Raw genomic sequence first — 15667 nt, forward strand, 5'->3', positions numbered from 1 at the left:
CATTTGAGTAAAAACTGGAGGAAGAGGAGGGAGAAAATGAATTCTTTCACCTGGCTAGATCTGAGGAAAGAGCATTCCAGGCAGAGGGCATGGCCTGTGCAAAGGCCCTGTGGCCAGAGGGAGACAGACCACTGTGCGACAGGAATAGAGAGGAGGCTGGTGGGCTGAAGCCCAGGGAGCAAGTGGGAAGATAGCAGGGCTGGGCACATGGGGGTCACAGGCCACTGGTGAGTGACTGGGAGCTTGGGGGAGGTGGGGAACAGAGGCGGCTCTTGACCAAATTAGTATTTTAAAATAATCTCTCTTTAAAATAAACAGTCGGAGGAGGGCAAGGGCGGTGGGCAAAGGGGAGAGCTGGGATTCTGGGCACACTCGGAGGGTGGGGACAGATTGCCGATGGGCTGGATACAAGTGAGAGACAGAAGGGTCAAGGCTGAGTCCCAGGCCCGAGTCTGCCCCTCACTGCAGGGCTCACCTGAAGTGGGCTCCTGGCGCTTCCAACCCAGCCCTGCGGTCCTGACTCCAGCTGCGCGCACGGCCGGGGGCCAGTTGCTCCCCCACCCCCAGCAGGGCCACTCTGAGAACAGGGCTCCAATTTTGGTTCCCCTGTGCCTGCTCCACCCATTCTAGAAACCCCGGCCCGGACGCCACACACGGTACAGGTCCAGCAGATACGGCCTCGTATTTGACTCGAATGAAAACAGCCCGGAATGTTGGTCGTCTTTGCTGTGGCAGAGAAGCCTTCTGGGAAATTCAGAGATCATTACTGTTTGGCTTTAGGATACATAATATGATGCCATTTGCAGCAAATCTGCAAATAACCCCTAATTAGGTTTTCCTAGGCTAAAAAAGCAAATTTGCTTTCCCTGAGGACACGGGTGGGAGGCAACAGTCCAGAAGCTTCCAGCAGGGCAGGAGTACAGTGGGGGGCTATTCAGGCCACAGATCATTTCGAAGTGAGATGAACAGAGTTTGCTGGAGACACAGCAGCATGCAGGTCCGCAGGACTCCCACCTGTCTGGCCCAGGTGGGTCGGTTTAGGGGGTTAAGGTGGGGCAGGGGCTGCAGTGTTTGTGCAGAGGGGAGACATGAGCAAGCAGCCCGCCCCCCCACACCCCCGCATGTCCTGGACACACCCACCATTTCTGTCCCCTGAAACCAGAAGCAACAATGTCCCTGAAATTTATGGCTCTGCCTATGGGGTTTGATGGGCTCTGCTGGTCTTGATGGATTGTTGCTATTTCCCGGGATGGAGCTAGGAGGTGGCACGGACTACTCCCTCCTAGGAGGAGAGGAAGGGCAGGGCAGGGGAGGGAGGGAGAAGCCAGGACTGGAGGAAACCAGAGAGACGTTGAAGGAGCTGACAGTGGCTCCCCCACCCCGTCCTGCCCCCAAAAGGCAGGCGACCTGACCCTCTGCCCTGCCACCCACAGCAGGCTGCTCAGCGGAGGGAGGGCCAGGCCGGTCCTCTGCCCTCACCCTGATGCACAGCCCCGTGGACAGAGGCTGGGTCAGCAGTCCAGAGGGGAGGCAGCACAGCTGGCGGCAGGCAGGAACGGGGAAAGGATGACATGGGAGTGGGGCTGGATTAGAGAAGATGCACTCCACGCACACACAGCAGAAAAGGATCTCGTGCCCCAGCGGGAACTCACCTTAACCTCCCTCTCCCCATTTTTGCCACCAGCTCCCCTGCTTCCCTTTTCCATACAGCAGTTGGAACTCTTTTAAAAAAAAAAAAAAAAGCCAGATCCTATCCCCCCTGGGGTTGTGAGCTCTCGGACAAACTCCCACACGTCTCAGAAGAATGTCCCAAATACCACAAAGCTCCATGCCACCTGCCCTGTTGGCCTCTCCTGTCCCTCAGCATGCTTTGCCATGTCAGCTTTCTTACCGGTTCTTTTCTTCCAACATACCAAGCTTATTCTTACCCCAGGGCCTTTGTACTTGTTGCCCTCTCTACTTCAAATTCTCTACTCCCAGCTCCTTCCCATTATTCAGAATTAAGCTTAACTATCACCAACTCAGTAGAGGCTTCCTAGACCACCCTGAGTAAATAGATCCTTCCTCGGCACCCACCCCTAACCCTTCAGAGCATGCATCAGTATCCGACATAGTCTCACTTATTTCTGTTTCTTGGTTGCTACCCGTCTCCTCCCATAGGAGTGAGGACAAGGGCTCAACACTGAGGCCCCAGCACCAGCAGCAGGGCCAGGCGCTCAGTAGGACCAAAACATGTTTCGTGAGTGGATCCGTTTCGTTTGCTCTGTCAGATACTGATCCCAGGTTGGCGAGAGGGCATCCAACTGGGCACCCAGCACATGGCCACGCAGCCCACTCAGGAGCCAAGCACTGTGGCAGGCTCCTTGCACTACCATCACGTGTAATCCCAGACTCCAGGACTGTCATTTAAATGCCTACATTTTCCAAACCAAAAAAAAAAAAAAAAAAAATCAAGACAGAGATCTGATGAAGGATACTCTTCCCCTGAGCTGTGAGTTACTTGATATGAAAAGTCTTGCAAAGGAATAAAAACTAACCCGCACACAGCCCCATGTTTAATGAATGGCTACCAAGTGCGCAGTGGTGAGAAACGTGGGCTCTGAGGGGCGCCTGGGGGGGCTCAGTCAGTGAAGCATCTGCCTTCAGCTCAGGTCCTGATCCTGGGATCCTGGGATCGGGCCCTGCATCGGGCTCCCTGCTCAACGGGGAGTCTGCTTCTCCCTCTCTCTCTCATGTGCTCTCTCTCAAATAAATAAGTAAAAAATCTTAAAAAGAAGAGAAGAAGAAGAAAAAGAAGAAGGAGAAAGAAGAAAGAAAGAAAGAAAGAAAGAAAGAAAGAAAGAAAGAAAGAAAGAAAGAAAGAAGGAAGGAAGGAAGGAAGGAAGGAAGGAAGGAAGGAAGGAAGGAAGGAAGGAAGGAAGGAAGGAAGGAAGAAAAAGCATGGGCTCCGGCATTCGCTGGTCAAGGCCCAGAGCCAGGCCAGCTCCCAAACAGCTGCGTACCTCAGGGTGACTTCCTGATTTTCTCTGTGCCTCGGTGTCCTCCTCAATGTGACGGAGATTGAAGCACCCATAAAGTGGGGCTGACACCACCACTGAGGGGACGCGGTAAGGACGATGCCGGGCACCCGGTGAGCTGTCCATAAATGCTACTGAATATGCAGTAGGCACGCCGACACCAGATGACCCGACTGGGCATCCAGGACATTCGATCAGCAAGGCCAGTGTGAGGCGGGCGCCGTGGCCAGCAGCCCAGCCTAGGCGGGCTACGGGGCAAAGGACCCCACAGCGGTCCAAAGGAGGGGTCCGTCACACACACCCCTTCCTGCAGCCGCCGGGGGCCCCCCCATAACCAGGACTGACCGCCAGCACTCTAACTTTGACTCTGCCAAACTCCAAACAGGAAATCCCTGGAGCCTTGGCTTTTACATTTCACGTATTGGCTGAGCTACCGCTTTCCTACAAATTGTCTAGAAGTGTGGATCGCAACTATAGTTTTCAGCAGCAGGACGCTTTCAGCAAATCACACTGGCCAAGATATATAGCTTTTCCGAAGTTGTGTCAAGTGTGGGTTTCAAACTTAGTTTTTAGCAGTTAGAAGAGCATCAAGCAAATCCACCTCACAAAGAACCTCAGTGTTGAAAAGAGATCAGGGGGCGCTCGTCTGCCTGGGACGGGTGGGCAGCAAGCACCTCCCTCCACAGTCTGAGGGCCAACACCCCCCATCCGGATGGGCCTGATTTCACACTCCCTCCGCCTCTGGGTTCCAGATCACTTACTCACCTAATACACACGATTCGGTTTCACAGCGTGGGCTCCGGGGGGCCGCTCCTAAGCTACCTGGAAGGAGGCCTCTGGACATTCCAGGCTCCGTAGGGGAATATTTAGAATGAATAAACCAAGGCAAAAATGGTCCAGGCCCGTCGGCAGAGGACAGGTAACCACCACTGGGGTCATCCCATCCACATGCACATCCACATGTGACAATCCACGTGGACAAAGCTCAAAGGTGCCAGGTTGAGTGAGAGAAGCAGGTGGAGGAAATGCCCTGCGGGATGCCACTCGTGTGCGGCCGGCAAACGCCACACGCCGTGTATTGACAGCGTGTGCGTATAAAAATACGTCTACGCAAACGGTTACCGTGGACTGGAAGCACTGATACCTAACTCAGGAAGGCACTTGTCTCCATGGGGAGGCAGGTAAAGGGCCCTCCAGCTTTCATCTGTGATTTTTATTAAAAAGGAAAAAGGACGTCAGGCCATCGATATGACAAAACGTTAGCAGCTGTAAAATCCGGGAGTGGAAATGAGCTCTGGGTTGTATTACTGTGTGGCTTCTGCATGCTTCTAAGTTTCGTCCGGGTTAGCAGAGAAGGGGGCTGACCAAGAGTGCCCCCGCCAGCTCCGGGAGTGCACATTGAGGCTGCGCCCCAGTGCCCAGCACGCCGCCTGGTCCGCGCCGCCCCCCCCGCCCCCGCGGACCCCTTACCTGTCCACAGCAAAGTGCCCGTTGCCAGCAGCCCGGTGCAGCTCACTGCTGTTCTCCAGTCTGGCCAGCGTGTCCATTCGCTTCACCATCAGCTCCAGCAGGTCGCTCATCTTGCGGAGGACGCCGCGGGACTCGGGCCCACCCAACACTGCAGACAGAGCGCGGGCGCCGTCAGGTTCAGCCGCAGCCTGCAGGCCACCTGAAGCCACCTGGTGGCTCAGACTCCAGCCCCACGCGCACTTTCCCAGGCAAAGGAGTTGGGCAGGAGAGTGAGCCCACCCCACCCCTCACCCCTGTAGGACAGGAAATCCCCTCACTTCGTTGTGTGGGGGTACAGAGCCCTGGGCCGACTCTGCTCCCTACCAGCTGGGGGACACGGAAATCATCCTAATGCCTCTGGGCCTCTGTTTGGTTACCTGCAAAATGGAGCTTTAGACCTAATCCCAAGTCTGTGAAAAAACAGGAGAAGGCCAGGGGTGGGGGTGCGGAACCCCAGGGCCCCCAGCACCGAGTTCCAGACAGATCTTGTAGATCAGGCCTCTCGAAAGTGCAGTCAACCAGCCACTCCATGCCTGAATCTCCTGGCCAGGCTGTTAAAATCCAGATTCTCAGGCCCTAGTCTCGATCGGCTGATTCACACCTCTAGGACCGCCCAGGAACCTGCACTCTGCTTGCCCCCCACGTGGTGTGCATGTACAGGAGACATTGTGAGCCCGTGTTCAAGGGGCTCGGGGCCCGAGCAGACCCCTGCCCCACTCCACAATCCCAGACCCCGCCATAGGAGACCATCGTGAATTTGTCCCGACTCTCAGCTGGCTTTCAGGTTCCCGAGGATCCACTCCTGGGCTGAGGGGCAAGGGAGACGTTGTGAAGAATAAAATTAAATGAAAACAAGGCACTTCAACCAAGATCCCATTAACCAGCTGGGCTTCCCCAAGATTTCCCTTCTAGTGATTCCCGCTTTTTGGGGCCACACATGCTGGAGGGGAGAGTGGTTCCTGCCTTTCTTTTCAATCAAGTCACGTGAAGGTTTTAACAGCCCCTCCAGAGGTCTACAGATACTCAGGTTCCAGGCTCTGCAATCCCCAACTTGGCTCCCCAAAACCCCCAAGGGCTGGCTCTGAACCTCTCACAGCAAATGAGCCAAGTCACGGAGACCTGAACACTTCCAGGGGCTTCCGGGGCGCAGGAGGGCCCTGGGTTGGGTTTCCCAGAAGCAAACCTCAAGACAAGGGTTGGAGGGCAAGTCGTTTATTTGGGAGCTATAGGAAATCTTGGTCAGGGAGTGGGAGGTGGCCCAGAGAGGGTAAGACACCACACTGGGGAAACCAGCAGGTGCAAGTCTGCACATGAGCATGGAAATCCCGAAGGCCAAGGGCTGGGGCACCAGCAGCATGTGCTTCTCAGGAAAGAAAGGGCCAGGGCCCAGGGAGCTCAGAGAGGCTCTCACCTGCCTCTGCCACCCCCATCCATGTGGCCATGTGGCCAAGGGACAGTCATGGCAACACTATCAGCTTCGGTGTCCCCAACTCAACAGTACCGGGTCCCATCTGCCATCCATGGTCACAGAGCCAGGAGGGGGCGGAACAGAGCATGGCAGGGAACCAGGGGCAGAGGTGGGGAGAAGAGAGGAGGCTGGAGGAGGGGCTGCTCCAACCTTAGGACAGAGCTAAAGAGGGGGGCCAAGGCGCACACGCATGCTCACACACACGGAGTCGCCTGAGAATGAGAAGGCTCGGGGTGGGGTGTTGGTGAAAAATGCACATCTAGAGGAAGGAAAGAAAGAAAAACTGCCTCTACCCCATCTCCACACCAGTTGCGAAGTAACGAGCAGCCTTCCCACTTCGCCTTCCCAGAAAACTGGGTGGGTTTTTAACAAACCAGTTGGGATTGGGAAATTTCACCACTGTGTCAAGCGAAGCAGGTTTCTCCCCCCGCTCTGCTCCACCCCACTCACTCAGTACTCCATGGGTTAGTCAATCAATCCAAGAAGATATAAATAGCTCCCGCTCTCTTTTCAACTCCACAGAGCTGGGGTGATGGTGGGTCTTTTAAATCATTCTCATCCCTGAGACCCCCCACCCTCCTACCCAAGCCCATCATCCATCCAAATGTAATACCTGACTTTCAACTGGTGCTTGGAGCACAGAGTAGAACAAGGGGAAGGTTCCCATCATCTCAGCTAGAAAAATAGGGGAACATCAGATGATCTGACCGGGCCACTGCTTGCTACCTACTCCTGGAGTTGTGCAGTGCACAGCCTGCCCGACCTCCCTGGGCAGCCCTGATGAGCCAATGCTCACAGCTCAGGCTGGGGTGGCCCCTTCCCCCAAAAGCATGGGATAAAACCAAGGAGAGAGACCACAGCTGGGGACACCCTAAGTCAGAGCCTGTTAACCAAGGCCCTCCAACCATGACCTGGCCAGGGCACCCAGGGCCACCTGGACCACAGAGCCCGGGCAGCAGCTCCCTTGTGCAGATGCGGCGCCCCAGCGACACTGAGCCCACATCACGCCTCCTGGAGCAGTGCTCTGCTCCCCGGAATGCCTCAGGCCTGGCACCCTGCCCTGTCACACTGCTGCCCCTGTGTCTGAGCTCATCTCAAACTTCCTTTGCTCCTCCTCGCTGCCTGAGCCCCTCCTGGAAAAACTGCACCATCTGGCCAAGAGCTGCAGGACCCCAGGAGCCAAGCAGAGCTGGGGCAGCCCCGTGGCTTGGGACAGGCTGGGTGGGGGTAACAAAGCCCACCCTCCACCTGCTCCATCACCAGCCACATGGGCACGGGATGGGTGGGCATGTCGGTGTCCTTCTCTGGGCCTTAATTTCTCCTCCTGTAAAATGAGGGTGTCAGACTTACTGCACCCTGAGGTTCTGTGGGCTGGGACTCCTGGCTTGGTGCTTGCAACCTGCTTCTCGAGATTAGGGTACCAGGAGAGGCAAGAACTGTTGCTCTAGAAGCTGCCACAATCCCCTTAGGGAGAGAGCTCAGTTCTGTTTTCCTACACCCTGGGTGGGCCAGAGCAGAGGAGTGAGGTGCCCAGAGCAGTGAGACAAAGAGAAAGCTAAATGACTCTGCATATTCAAGTAGGAAGGAGACTGGAGATTCCTCCTTAGGTCTGGGAGAAGAGGAGACAGAAGGAGGCCCAGGGGCTCAGAGGCGGGGGCGGCAGGGCAGCCAGAGGGGTGATGTGGGGTGAGGGGGGGAGCTCCAGCTGCTGGGAGGCCAGAAGGAACTGTCATCCGCTTGCTGTGCCCAAGCAACGGTCCCAGCCCCCACGCCGTCACCCTACTCTGGGCAGGGGCTCAGGGGAGCGGGTGCCCTTCCCACTAGGTCAGTGCCGCACGCAGGAGCGGGATAATTCACAGAAGCAGATCAGACCAAGAGGGGGCCGGGGAGACCTAAGCCCCTCCCCCAGAGAGTCCTTGGAGATGGGGGGCTCTGGATGGCGCCTCATAGGAAGGATTAGCCAATTCCTTAATGTCAACGGAAAGAGTGACCCCAGAAGACCGCAGGGCTTAGGGATGTGGCTAAGGAGACACATGGCCCCTCTTAGATGGGTCCCTAAGGACGCATCCATCACACTGGACCCAGACCCGGGGCTCCAGGTGGGCCCTGCTGCCTGCAGGTGGCACACACTGGAAGCTCCCCACCACTTGGGGTGGGGGGTGGGGGGGCGGCTCCCTGGCTGCCCCCACCCACCCGGGGACTGGCAGCCTAGCAAGCTCCTGCCAGCTTGCCCTGAGTCACCTCACTGCTCCGCTCCGGGTGTGGGCTCAATTGAAATGTATTTAATGTGAAGGCCCAGCGACACCCGTCTCCAGCCTCACACGCGGTCCCCCATATTTCCATATAAATAAGGAACGTGGGGATGCGGGATGCGAGAGATACAAATGGCTTCTCAGGGTCACAGACAGAGGTGCTTTATTAACCACCCAGGCCCCTCCCCACCCCTCCCCTCCTGTCTCCTCCCCTTCCCTTCTCTCCCCTCCCCTGCTCTCCGCTCCCCTCCCTTCTCTTCGTCCCCTTCCCTTCCCTCCCCCCCAAAAGCACACGGTTTCCGTGTCTGTCTCTCCCATCCTCCCTGTCCCCGCCTTGTCCTCCTTTCTTATCCCCACCCCAACCCCTTCTCCCGGTCCCTCGAAACTGAAGGAGCCCCCACCTCGCCAGATAAGAGACCCCCCCCCCCCCCCCCCCGGCCCTTGAGACAGAGACTGTGACTTCGTGTTTGCACAGCTGGAGACACGAGTACACTTGTCCCTCCACACACAGCCGCCCCGCAGAAACCAGCTGAGGCCCCCGGAGCTCTGGGCTCTGGGTGGCCCAGAGGAGACAAGGGCAGGCCCTGGGTCCCCCAGCCATCACCAGCCTCTGCGAGGAAGGGCTCCTGGCACCCAGGTCCAAGGCCAGAGACAGCCACGGAGCAGGGAAATATTTTTCTGATATTCCCTAGGATCGAATCCCAGCTGCGGGGCAGGAAGGTCTAGCAGGGCCAAGCCACAGGGTAACCTCAGGGCGGCTACAGGCAGCTGAACCAAGGCCCTTCTGCCTCCAGGCCTCTCCCCAGAGACAGCCTCTGGCCTCTACTTCTTCAAGACAAGATAGAGAGCTGGGGAACAGCGGAGAACAGCCAGCCACACACGCTTGAGGAATCTGCAGCCACAGCAGCATCAGCGGAGAGGCCTCAGCTACAACTTCACCCCCCACCGCCACTGTCCCTAGGAGGGAAGCACATCCTCCTTAGGACAAGAGAGGGGAAGTGGAGCCAGGAGGCAGGGAGGAGGGGCTGGGGTCTGCAGGGAGCACGCAAAAAACCCTCCCCCAAGGCTCAAGTCAGGCCCACCTGCAGCAAGAGGGAATTAGGTTAGACTTCTCCATGAAGTGCTTCCTGCCAGCCTCCTTCCCCCTCCTGAATCTTAAGATGAGTGCTCAGAACTAGAAGGACATGATCCCCAAACTAGAGAACTTCATCACAAAATATAAACTGGCCCAGAGGGGAGCCCAGAGCCTCTTCCGAGAGACCACAGCCCACAGAGTCTCCAGTAGGGCCCTCCTCGTTTTAGAGAACACTCCTTCTTCTCCTCACCCCTCCCCAGCCTCATCCTGGGGGGACCTCCTTCTCCGACAGGCTTGACAGGCCAGGACAGGACAGGCTGTCTCCCGCTTGTGTGCTCACATGGTTTTGTTGACCAAAGCAAGGATTTTTATTTTTTCCCTAAATGGCACTGCCTTCCTGAGTTTCCTTCTCCAGATTCTGCCCCAGGGCTGCACAGACACGGGGATGCCCCTGCAATGCAAACACCCAACCCCCTTCCATGACCTCCAGGATCCCTCCCAGGCCCCTCCCGCCTGCCCCCCTTCCAGCCCCAGTGCATGGCTCAGGTGGCTCCTAGGCAGAAACGCTGGCACCTCCTAGGTTTCCTGCAGGGCCGCTTCCTGCAGGGCGCCTCCAGGCACAGTGTGGGGGTGTCTTTTGAGGAGGTGTGTTTTGCAGGATCAGGATTTTAAACCCACAGTGTAAACTTGGGGCTCCTCCAAGTCCCTGCTTTGGGTCTTTCCAAAAGAATCAACTTAATCCAATGGCATGAAAGAAACGGGGAGGGACAAAGAGAATTGGGATATGAATCGAGCCGGTCAGTTTTCCAGAGCTCTGAGGCCTCCCTCCTCATCCGTCCCCTCCTCCTCATCTTTAGTTCCACATTTTAGGTGCCTAGCCTCCAGCCCAGGGGCTCAGGAAATGTGAAAAGGCTTTGACTTGGCTGAACTTGCTCTGAGAACTGATGTCACAACAGACAGGAGACCCAGCAACCTCGCCCTGTGTGTACCCAACCGCGATGCCTACATGTGTCCTCCAGAAGACAGGTACCAGAACGTTCCCAGCAGCACTATCCACACAGCCCCAAACTGGAAGCAACCCAATGTCCACCACCAGTTAGAGAGATAAACATCATGTGGTGCGTTCACACAATGGAATTCACACCACAGCAGTGAAGACAAATGTCTACAACCACACACCATGACACGGATGACTCTCCCAGATGTAATAATGGGAGGGAAAAAAAGACATACACAAAACCATATCCACTATGTGATTCCATTCTCATAAAGTCTGAAAAACAGGCAAAACCCTGTGCTATGAGAAGTCAGGGTCCTGACATCCCTGGGGAAGTAATGGGTGGGAGGAGGCATGAGGGCACTTCTGGGGGCTGATCACGTTCTGTTTCTTGATCTTGATGCTGGTTGCATGGATGCATTCAGTTTATGGATATTACGCTCCAATGGAAAGCTTAAGCGTGGGGCAGCCTGGGTGGCTCAGTGGTTTAGCGCCGCCTTCAGCCCAGGGCCTGATCCTGGAGACCCGGGATAGAGTCCCACGTCGGGCTCCCTGCATGGAGCCTGCTTCTCCCTCTGCCTGTGTCTCTGCCTCTCTCTCTCTCTCTCTCTCTCTGTGTGTCTCTCATAAGTAAATAAATAAAATCTTTAAAAAAAAAGAAAGCTTAAGCGTGTGCATGACTGTGTGCACACGCACACACACAGACACACACATGCCTCTAATCTAATTGCATGACCTTGGGCAAGTCCCCTTCCCTTTAGGGCTCTGCCCACCACTAAGACGCAGATCTGGTTGGAGTTGGACTCCTACCACCTCTCCAGACAGAAATGCCCAATGCATGGCACGGCTGGGCTCCCACAAGGTCATGCCAGGGAGATGAGCAAGAACCAGAACCACACTCCTCTTCCAGCCCCCAGTTCCCATCTCTTGGATCCCTGACCTTTCCGAAGGTCCAGCTTCCTTAAGCCCCCCGTAGCAGTCACCCACGCAGACACATCCCATTTGCAGGAGTGGCAACCAGGTAGCTTGAGTATCGCTCCCTACAACCCATCTCCGTACTCTCCACATCCCCATCATCCCCCCACCATGACCTCCAGTATCCCTCCCTGAGCTTCCTCAAAAGTGCACCTCCACAACCGGCCCACCCTCTCTTCTAGCCTCAATGCACACCCATCTCCTGTGCAGAAATCCCCGCATCTCCTCCGCCCTCTTCCCTAAAACAGCCTTTTCTGCAGTGTCCCCATCTCAGACTGAATACATACAACAAATATTGATGGAGCTTGTCCTATTTGCCAGATGCTGCTCAAGCCCCTTCATATGTGTTATAGCAACACCATACGTGACAACCCTGGGCACACAGGTATTATCCCCATTTATCAGAGGAGAAAACAGGAGCTCAGAGACCAAAGCATCTCTGCGAGTCAGAGGTGGGATACGTTCATTTACATGTAGGCTTGAATGACTAATAAATGTGAAATTGCTGCCAGGAGCTTTGCAAGTTTAGAGTACATGTGAAACCAAAGGAATAAACCCAATGATGAGATGCCAGATGGCAGAACAAGTGCCCCTCAGAGCATCCACCCTAGGTGACAGCCCATTCTATTTGACGGTATATTTGCCATTGGGAACAGGGGAGCCACACAGCCGAGCTCTGGGGGTTTGAGAAAGTGGACTTCAAACAGAGACTTCCCCAGAGCAGTAGGAGAAAGCCATCGAGCCAGCCTGCTGAAGAGCTCCAGAAACCCTATTTGCCTCAGCTGCCCCACTACCCTGGGGTCCTCCTTCCCACTGTTACCAGAAGAGCCCCCACGACACACTGACCAGGACTCTGCACCGTTTGCCATTCTTCACTGAGTAGAAAGAGAAGGGAGGAGGGTCCATCTTTTAGGAGGTCTCCTAGGTCTGAACCCCTCCATACCACCTGCTGGGAGCTCATTCAATCCCATGCCTGAAGATGGTCATTACTTTTCTTCTCTGTGAATGAGTTAAGTGACTTGGCCAAGGGCACACAGCTGGTAGGTAATGAACCAGGGTACAAACCAGGTCCATCTGGCCCCCAAAGCCCATGCTCTGAACCCCTTTCCACCGCCTCACAAGTGTCATGTGGGCAAGGAGCCACAAAGGTCTGAACTGTGTCCCAAAAGCTCAGAAATAAGACATGTGAGCCCATGGCCAGGACTGCCCTCTGACTTTCCCCTCTGCCCCCTTGGCTGTGGCCACAGCCTGAATCAAAAGCACAGAGTGGGTGTGTCTCAGAGGGACAAGTATTCAGAAACACTCACCCCAACACACACACAGAGAAAGAAGCCACTCAAGCAGCGTCTTCTGATGCCTGGGAAGCCCTGACTCAAGGCTCTTCCCTGGACTGACAGTTGGCCAGAAGTAGCCTGATGATCATAGCCAGGACCAAAGGCAAAGCACCATTCAAGGTCACACAGCCTAAGCCAAGGCCCCTCTCCATTCACACATCCATTGATGAGGTGGCCAGGATCCCTGGGACAGAGTCCCAGAGAGTTCCTTGAGTCGCTTGGTTCAGAGGCCTCCTTCTCCTCAACCCACAAACACCTGCATCCACTCCTGACTCCCCTTTCCCCACCAAGATACCTTCTGTGCGGATGGTGAAGGGGGAGTCCCCCGGGCGCCGGGCAGAGAACTGGCCTCCCAAAGACGTCATCAGGAAGCAGAGTGAGAAGAAGCCGATGCCCAGGACAAAGAGCCTGTGGAGAGCAACAAGGCAGGTCAGAAACAGGTCACTGGAATGCCCTTTCCATACCCCCAACCAGCAAGGGCTCTGTACAAAGGAATGGGTGAGGGAGTGAGGATGGAAGGGATGGATGTGGGAACAAGAGATCCAGGGCTGAGCTCCTGGACCACGTCCCTCATCGCTACAGAATAAAGAAAGCTCGACTACAAGGGGCTGGCCGTGAGCCTCACACAAAACCCCAAGGGACAATGACACAGGCATAGCTCAGGCAAGTTCTAGCCTTCAGAGAGAGCCTGGCTCATGAGCAGAGGTCCTCAGTGTGTGATTCCCCAGACCAGCAGCACCGGCATCACCTCGGAATTGTTAGAAATGCAAAATCTTGGGCTCCAATCTTGGGCTTGCCAAATCAGACACTCTGGGGGTGGCACAAGCACCGCGTATTAACAAGCTCTCCAGGCAATTCTGATACATGCTAAAGTTTGAGAAGCACTGGTATGGATGGAAACAGCAGGAGCTGGTGCCAGCCAGAGGGCAAGGAATTGGTCCAGACAAAACCCACCTGGATCCCATCAATCACCTGGGCCCAGCTCAGCGCTGTGCTCACAGGTCTTGCCACCACAATCAGTCATGAGTTGGCTTGAACACCTCCTTATCATGTTCGAGGGGGTGTGGCATGTGCCCCCATCCCTACCAGAGGGTAAGATCTGCAACCGCAGGGCCGTGTGGCCATGTGGCCACATTCCGTGCCCAGACTCTGCCTAACTCACATCTTCACCAGGCAGGCACACAATAGTTGTCAGCACTGGACTGGTCAGAGTGAGTGGACCCCTGTGCATGGGGTGTCATCTGGGGCACTGGCCCAAACAGGACTCTTGCTCATTCCTTCAACACATAGTTGATTATTTCCCAGGTGCCAGGCATAGGAGTAGCTCCAGGGAGACAGCAGGGAACCCCAGGCTCCTACTGCTTTCATACTAGGTTCTGGGTCCCAAACAGGAGAACTGAGCTAACCAGCCCAGCTTTGGGGAGCTGTTCTGGAACCTTGGATGTATCAGAGGACTTGCAGAACTGGCAGGGCTGAATGGGGAGCCCTTCGCCCTGGTCAGGATGAAGAAGCCCATCTCCTGTGGAGCCAGCCTCACCCCACAGAGCCCCACAAGTCATGCTAGAGGCCTCCAGCACTCCCACCTCCCCCCACCACCCTCAACCCCACATTCATTTTTATCTCCACGCAAGACTTGCTTTATGCATTTTAATCTTCATTATTTGAAGCTGGCAGAGCAGTATTTAATTAAAACTTGGCCCATTAAAGAAAACACACAATTGCAAAAGAAAATAAAAGCACAATAAAAATTCTCACCCCGTATTTAAATGAAACTGTTAGAGATTAAATCAGAGAGGGTGCTGAACCCCAAAGTAGAGAAAGCAGTGAGGGCTTCCCCAGGAGATGACAGCGAGGACAGGAGAGACTGCACGAGAGACACTGCTCCCTCACCTCCGAGGGACCTCTCACTGAATTCCACCAAGCTCGGGGCTGGGGCCCTGGGATCCCAAGATGAAGCTAGGCTGGTCTAAGGACAGCAGCCAGAGAAACGGTGGAGGAGGCCGGTGGTTGCACACCCAGGAAGATCCTGAGGGAATCAGCTCTTTGTCCTCCCAGCTTGACGACAAGGACAGAAGCCTCAAATTTATTGTCCCTCACGTCCCCAAACCTCCTCTGCAGCTATGGAATCATATTTAGAGCTAGAGGCCTGGGCCGCAGGGTCCGAACACCTGTTATGAGAAAGGGATCTATACTTTTAGGCCAGAATCTGAAGTCCTCAACACACATCATCGACAAACTTCTCTGCCAGACGTCAATCCTAGGGCCATTTAGAGCAGATTCGAGTTAAAATGGTTCCGTCCCCCATGTATCTATTGAGGCAACATTCCAGGAGCAACTACAGAATAAGGGTCCTGCCAGAGGCTCTGGGAAAAGAGAAGGAACAGGGCCCCCTGTTAGTTAAAAACTAACAAGTAGAGGTGCTGTGGTTGGAGGCCAGCCCCCCTCCATCTGAAGGGGACACAAAGACTCCACTGGTGGCTGTGGGTCTCTGGGCAGCCTAGGGAGACCCTAGGTGAAGATACACAACTTGAGGGCAGGGGAACCTATGCAATCCCACCTCAGAATCCCGCCTTCAGATAAGAGCCTGAAAGAACCAGGACCCCAGAGGGACGCAGCGCGGGGAGCGGGCGCTGTCCGTGGTGCTGGCTCCCGCCGCCTCCAATTGCACCAGAAAATGTCCAGCCACAGCTCGGTCAGTTGGCTGGTCCTCCCCTGACGTGGACGGCGGGCTCGACACGGGAAGGGGACCCTCTGACCGGTCAGCATCAGCCAGGGATTCGAGGATTTCCCTGGAGGAGTAAGGCCTTTTCCAGAGACGCCTGCTTACCCCCCTGCTTCCCCACCTGCTTCCCATGGGAACCCTCTGTCGGGGCTCCAGCCACCTCCCTGTCGCCTGCCCAAGGCCCTACTCTTGGCACCGCCAGCTCTACGATCCTCCCTTCCCACGTCCTCCGGAGGCGGTGGTCCATCCTGAGCCCTGCCGTCGGGAAAGCGGTCTCCTCAGCTCCACACAGCAGGCAGGCTCACCGAGGAGGTGCTG

The 15667-nt window shown here is 55.7% G+C and overlaps 1 protein-coding gene across 2 annotated transcripts in view; it reads right to left on the minus strand.

The window, feature by feature from the left end:
* MGAT5B (alpha-1,6-mannosylglycoprotein 6-beta-N-acetylglucosaminyltransferase B) overlaps positions 1-15667 on the minus strand; it is a 70759-nt gene that overhangs the window by 53792 nt on the left and 1300 nt on the right. For both annotated transcript variants that reach the window (XM_049113890.1, XM_025468123.3), the window contains exons 2-3: positions 12923-13035; positions 4488-4635 (exon numbers count right to left, since the gene is read on the minus strand). In XM_049113890.1, coding sequence (XP_048969847.1) covers positions 4488-4635; positions 12923-13035 — 261 coding nt within the window. The remainder of the gene's footprint in view (positions 1-4487; positions 4636-12922; positions 13036-15667) is intronic.

Source organism: Canis lupus, chromosome 9, assembly GCF_003254725.2.
Source record: "Canis lupus dingo isolate Sandy chromosome 9, ASM325472v2, whole genome shotgun sequence".
NCBI classification, from domain to species: domain Eukaryota; kingdom Metazoa; phylum Chordata; class Mammalia; order Carnivora; family Canidae; genus Canis; species Canis lupus.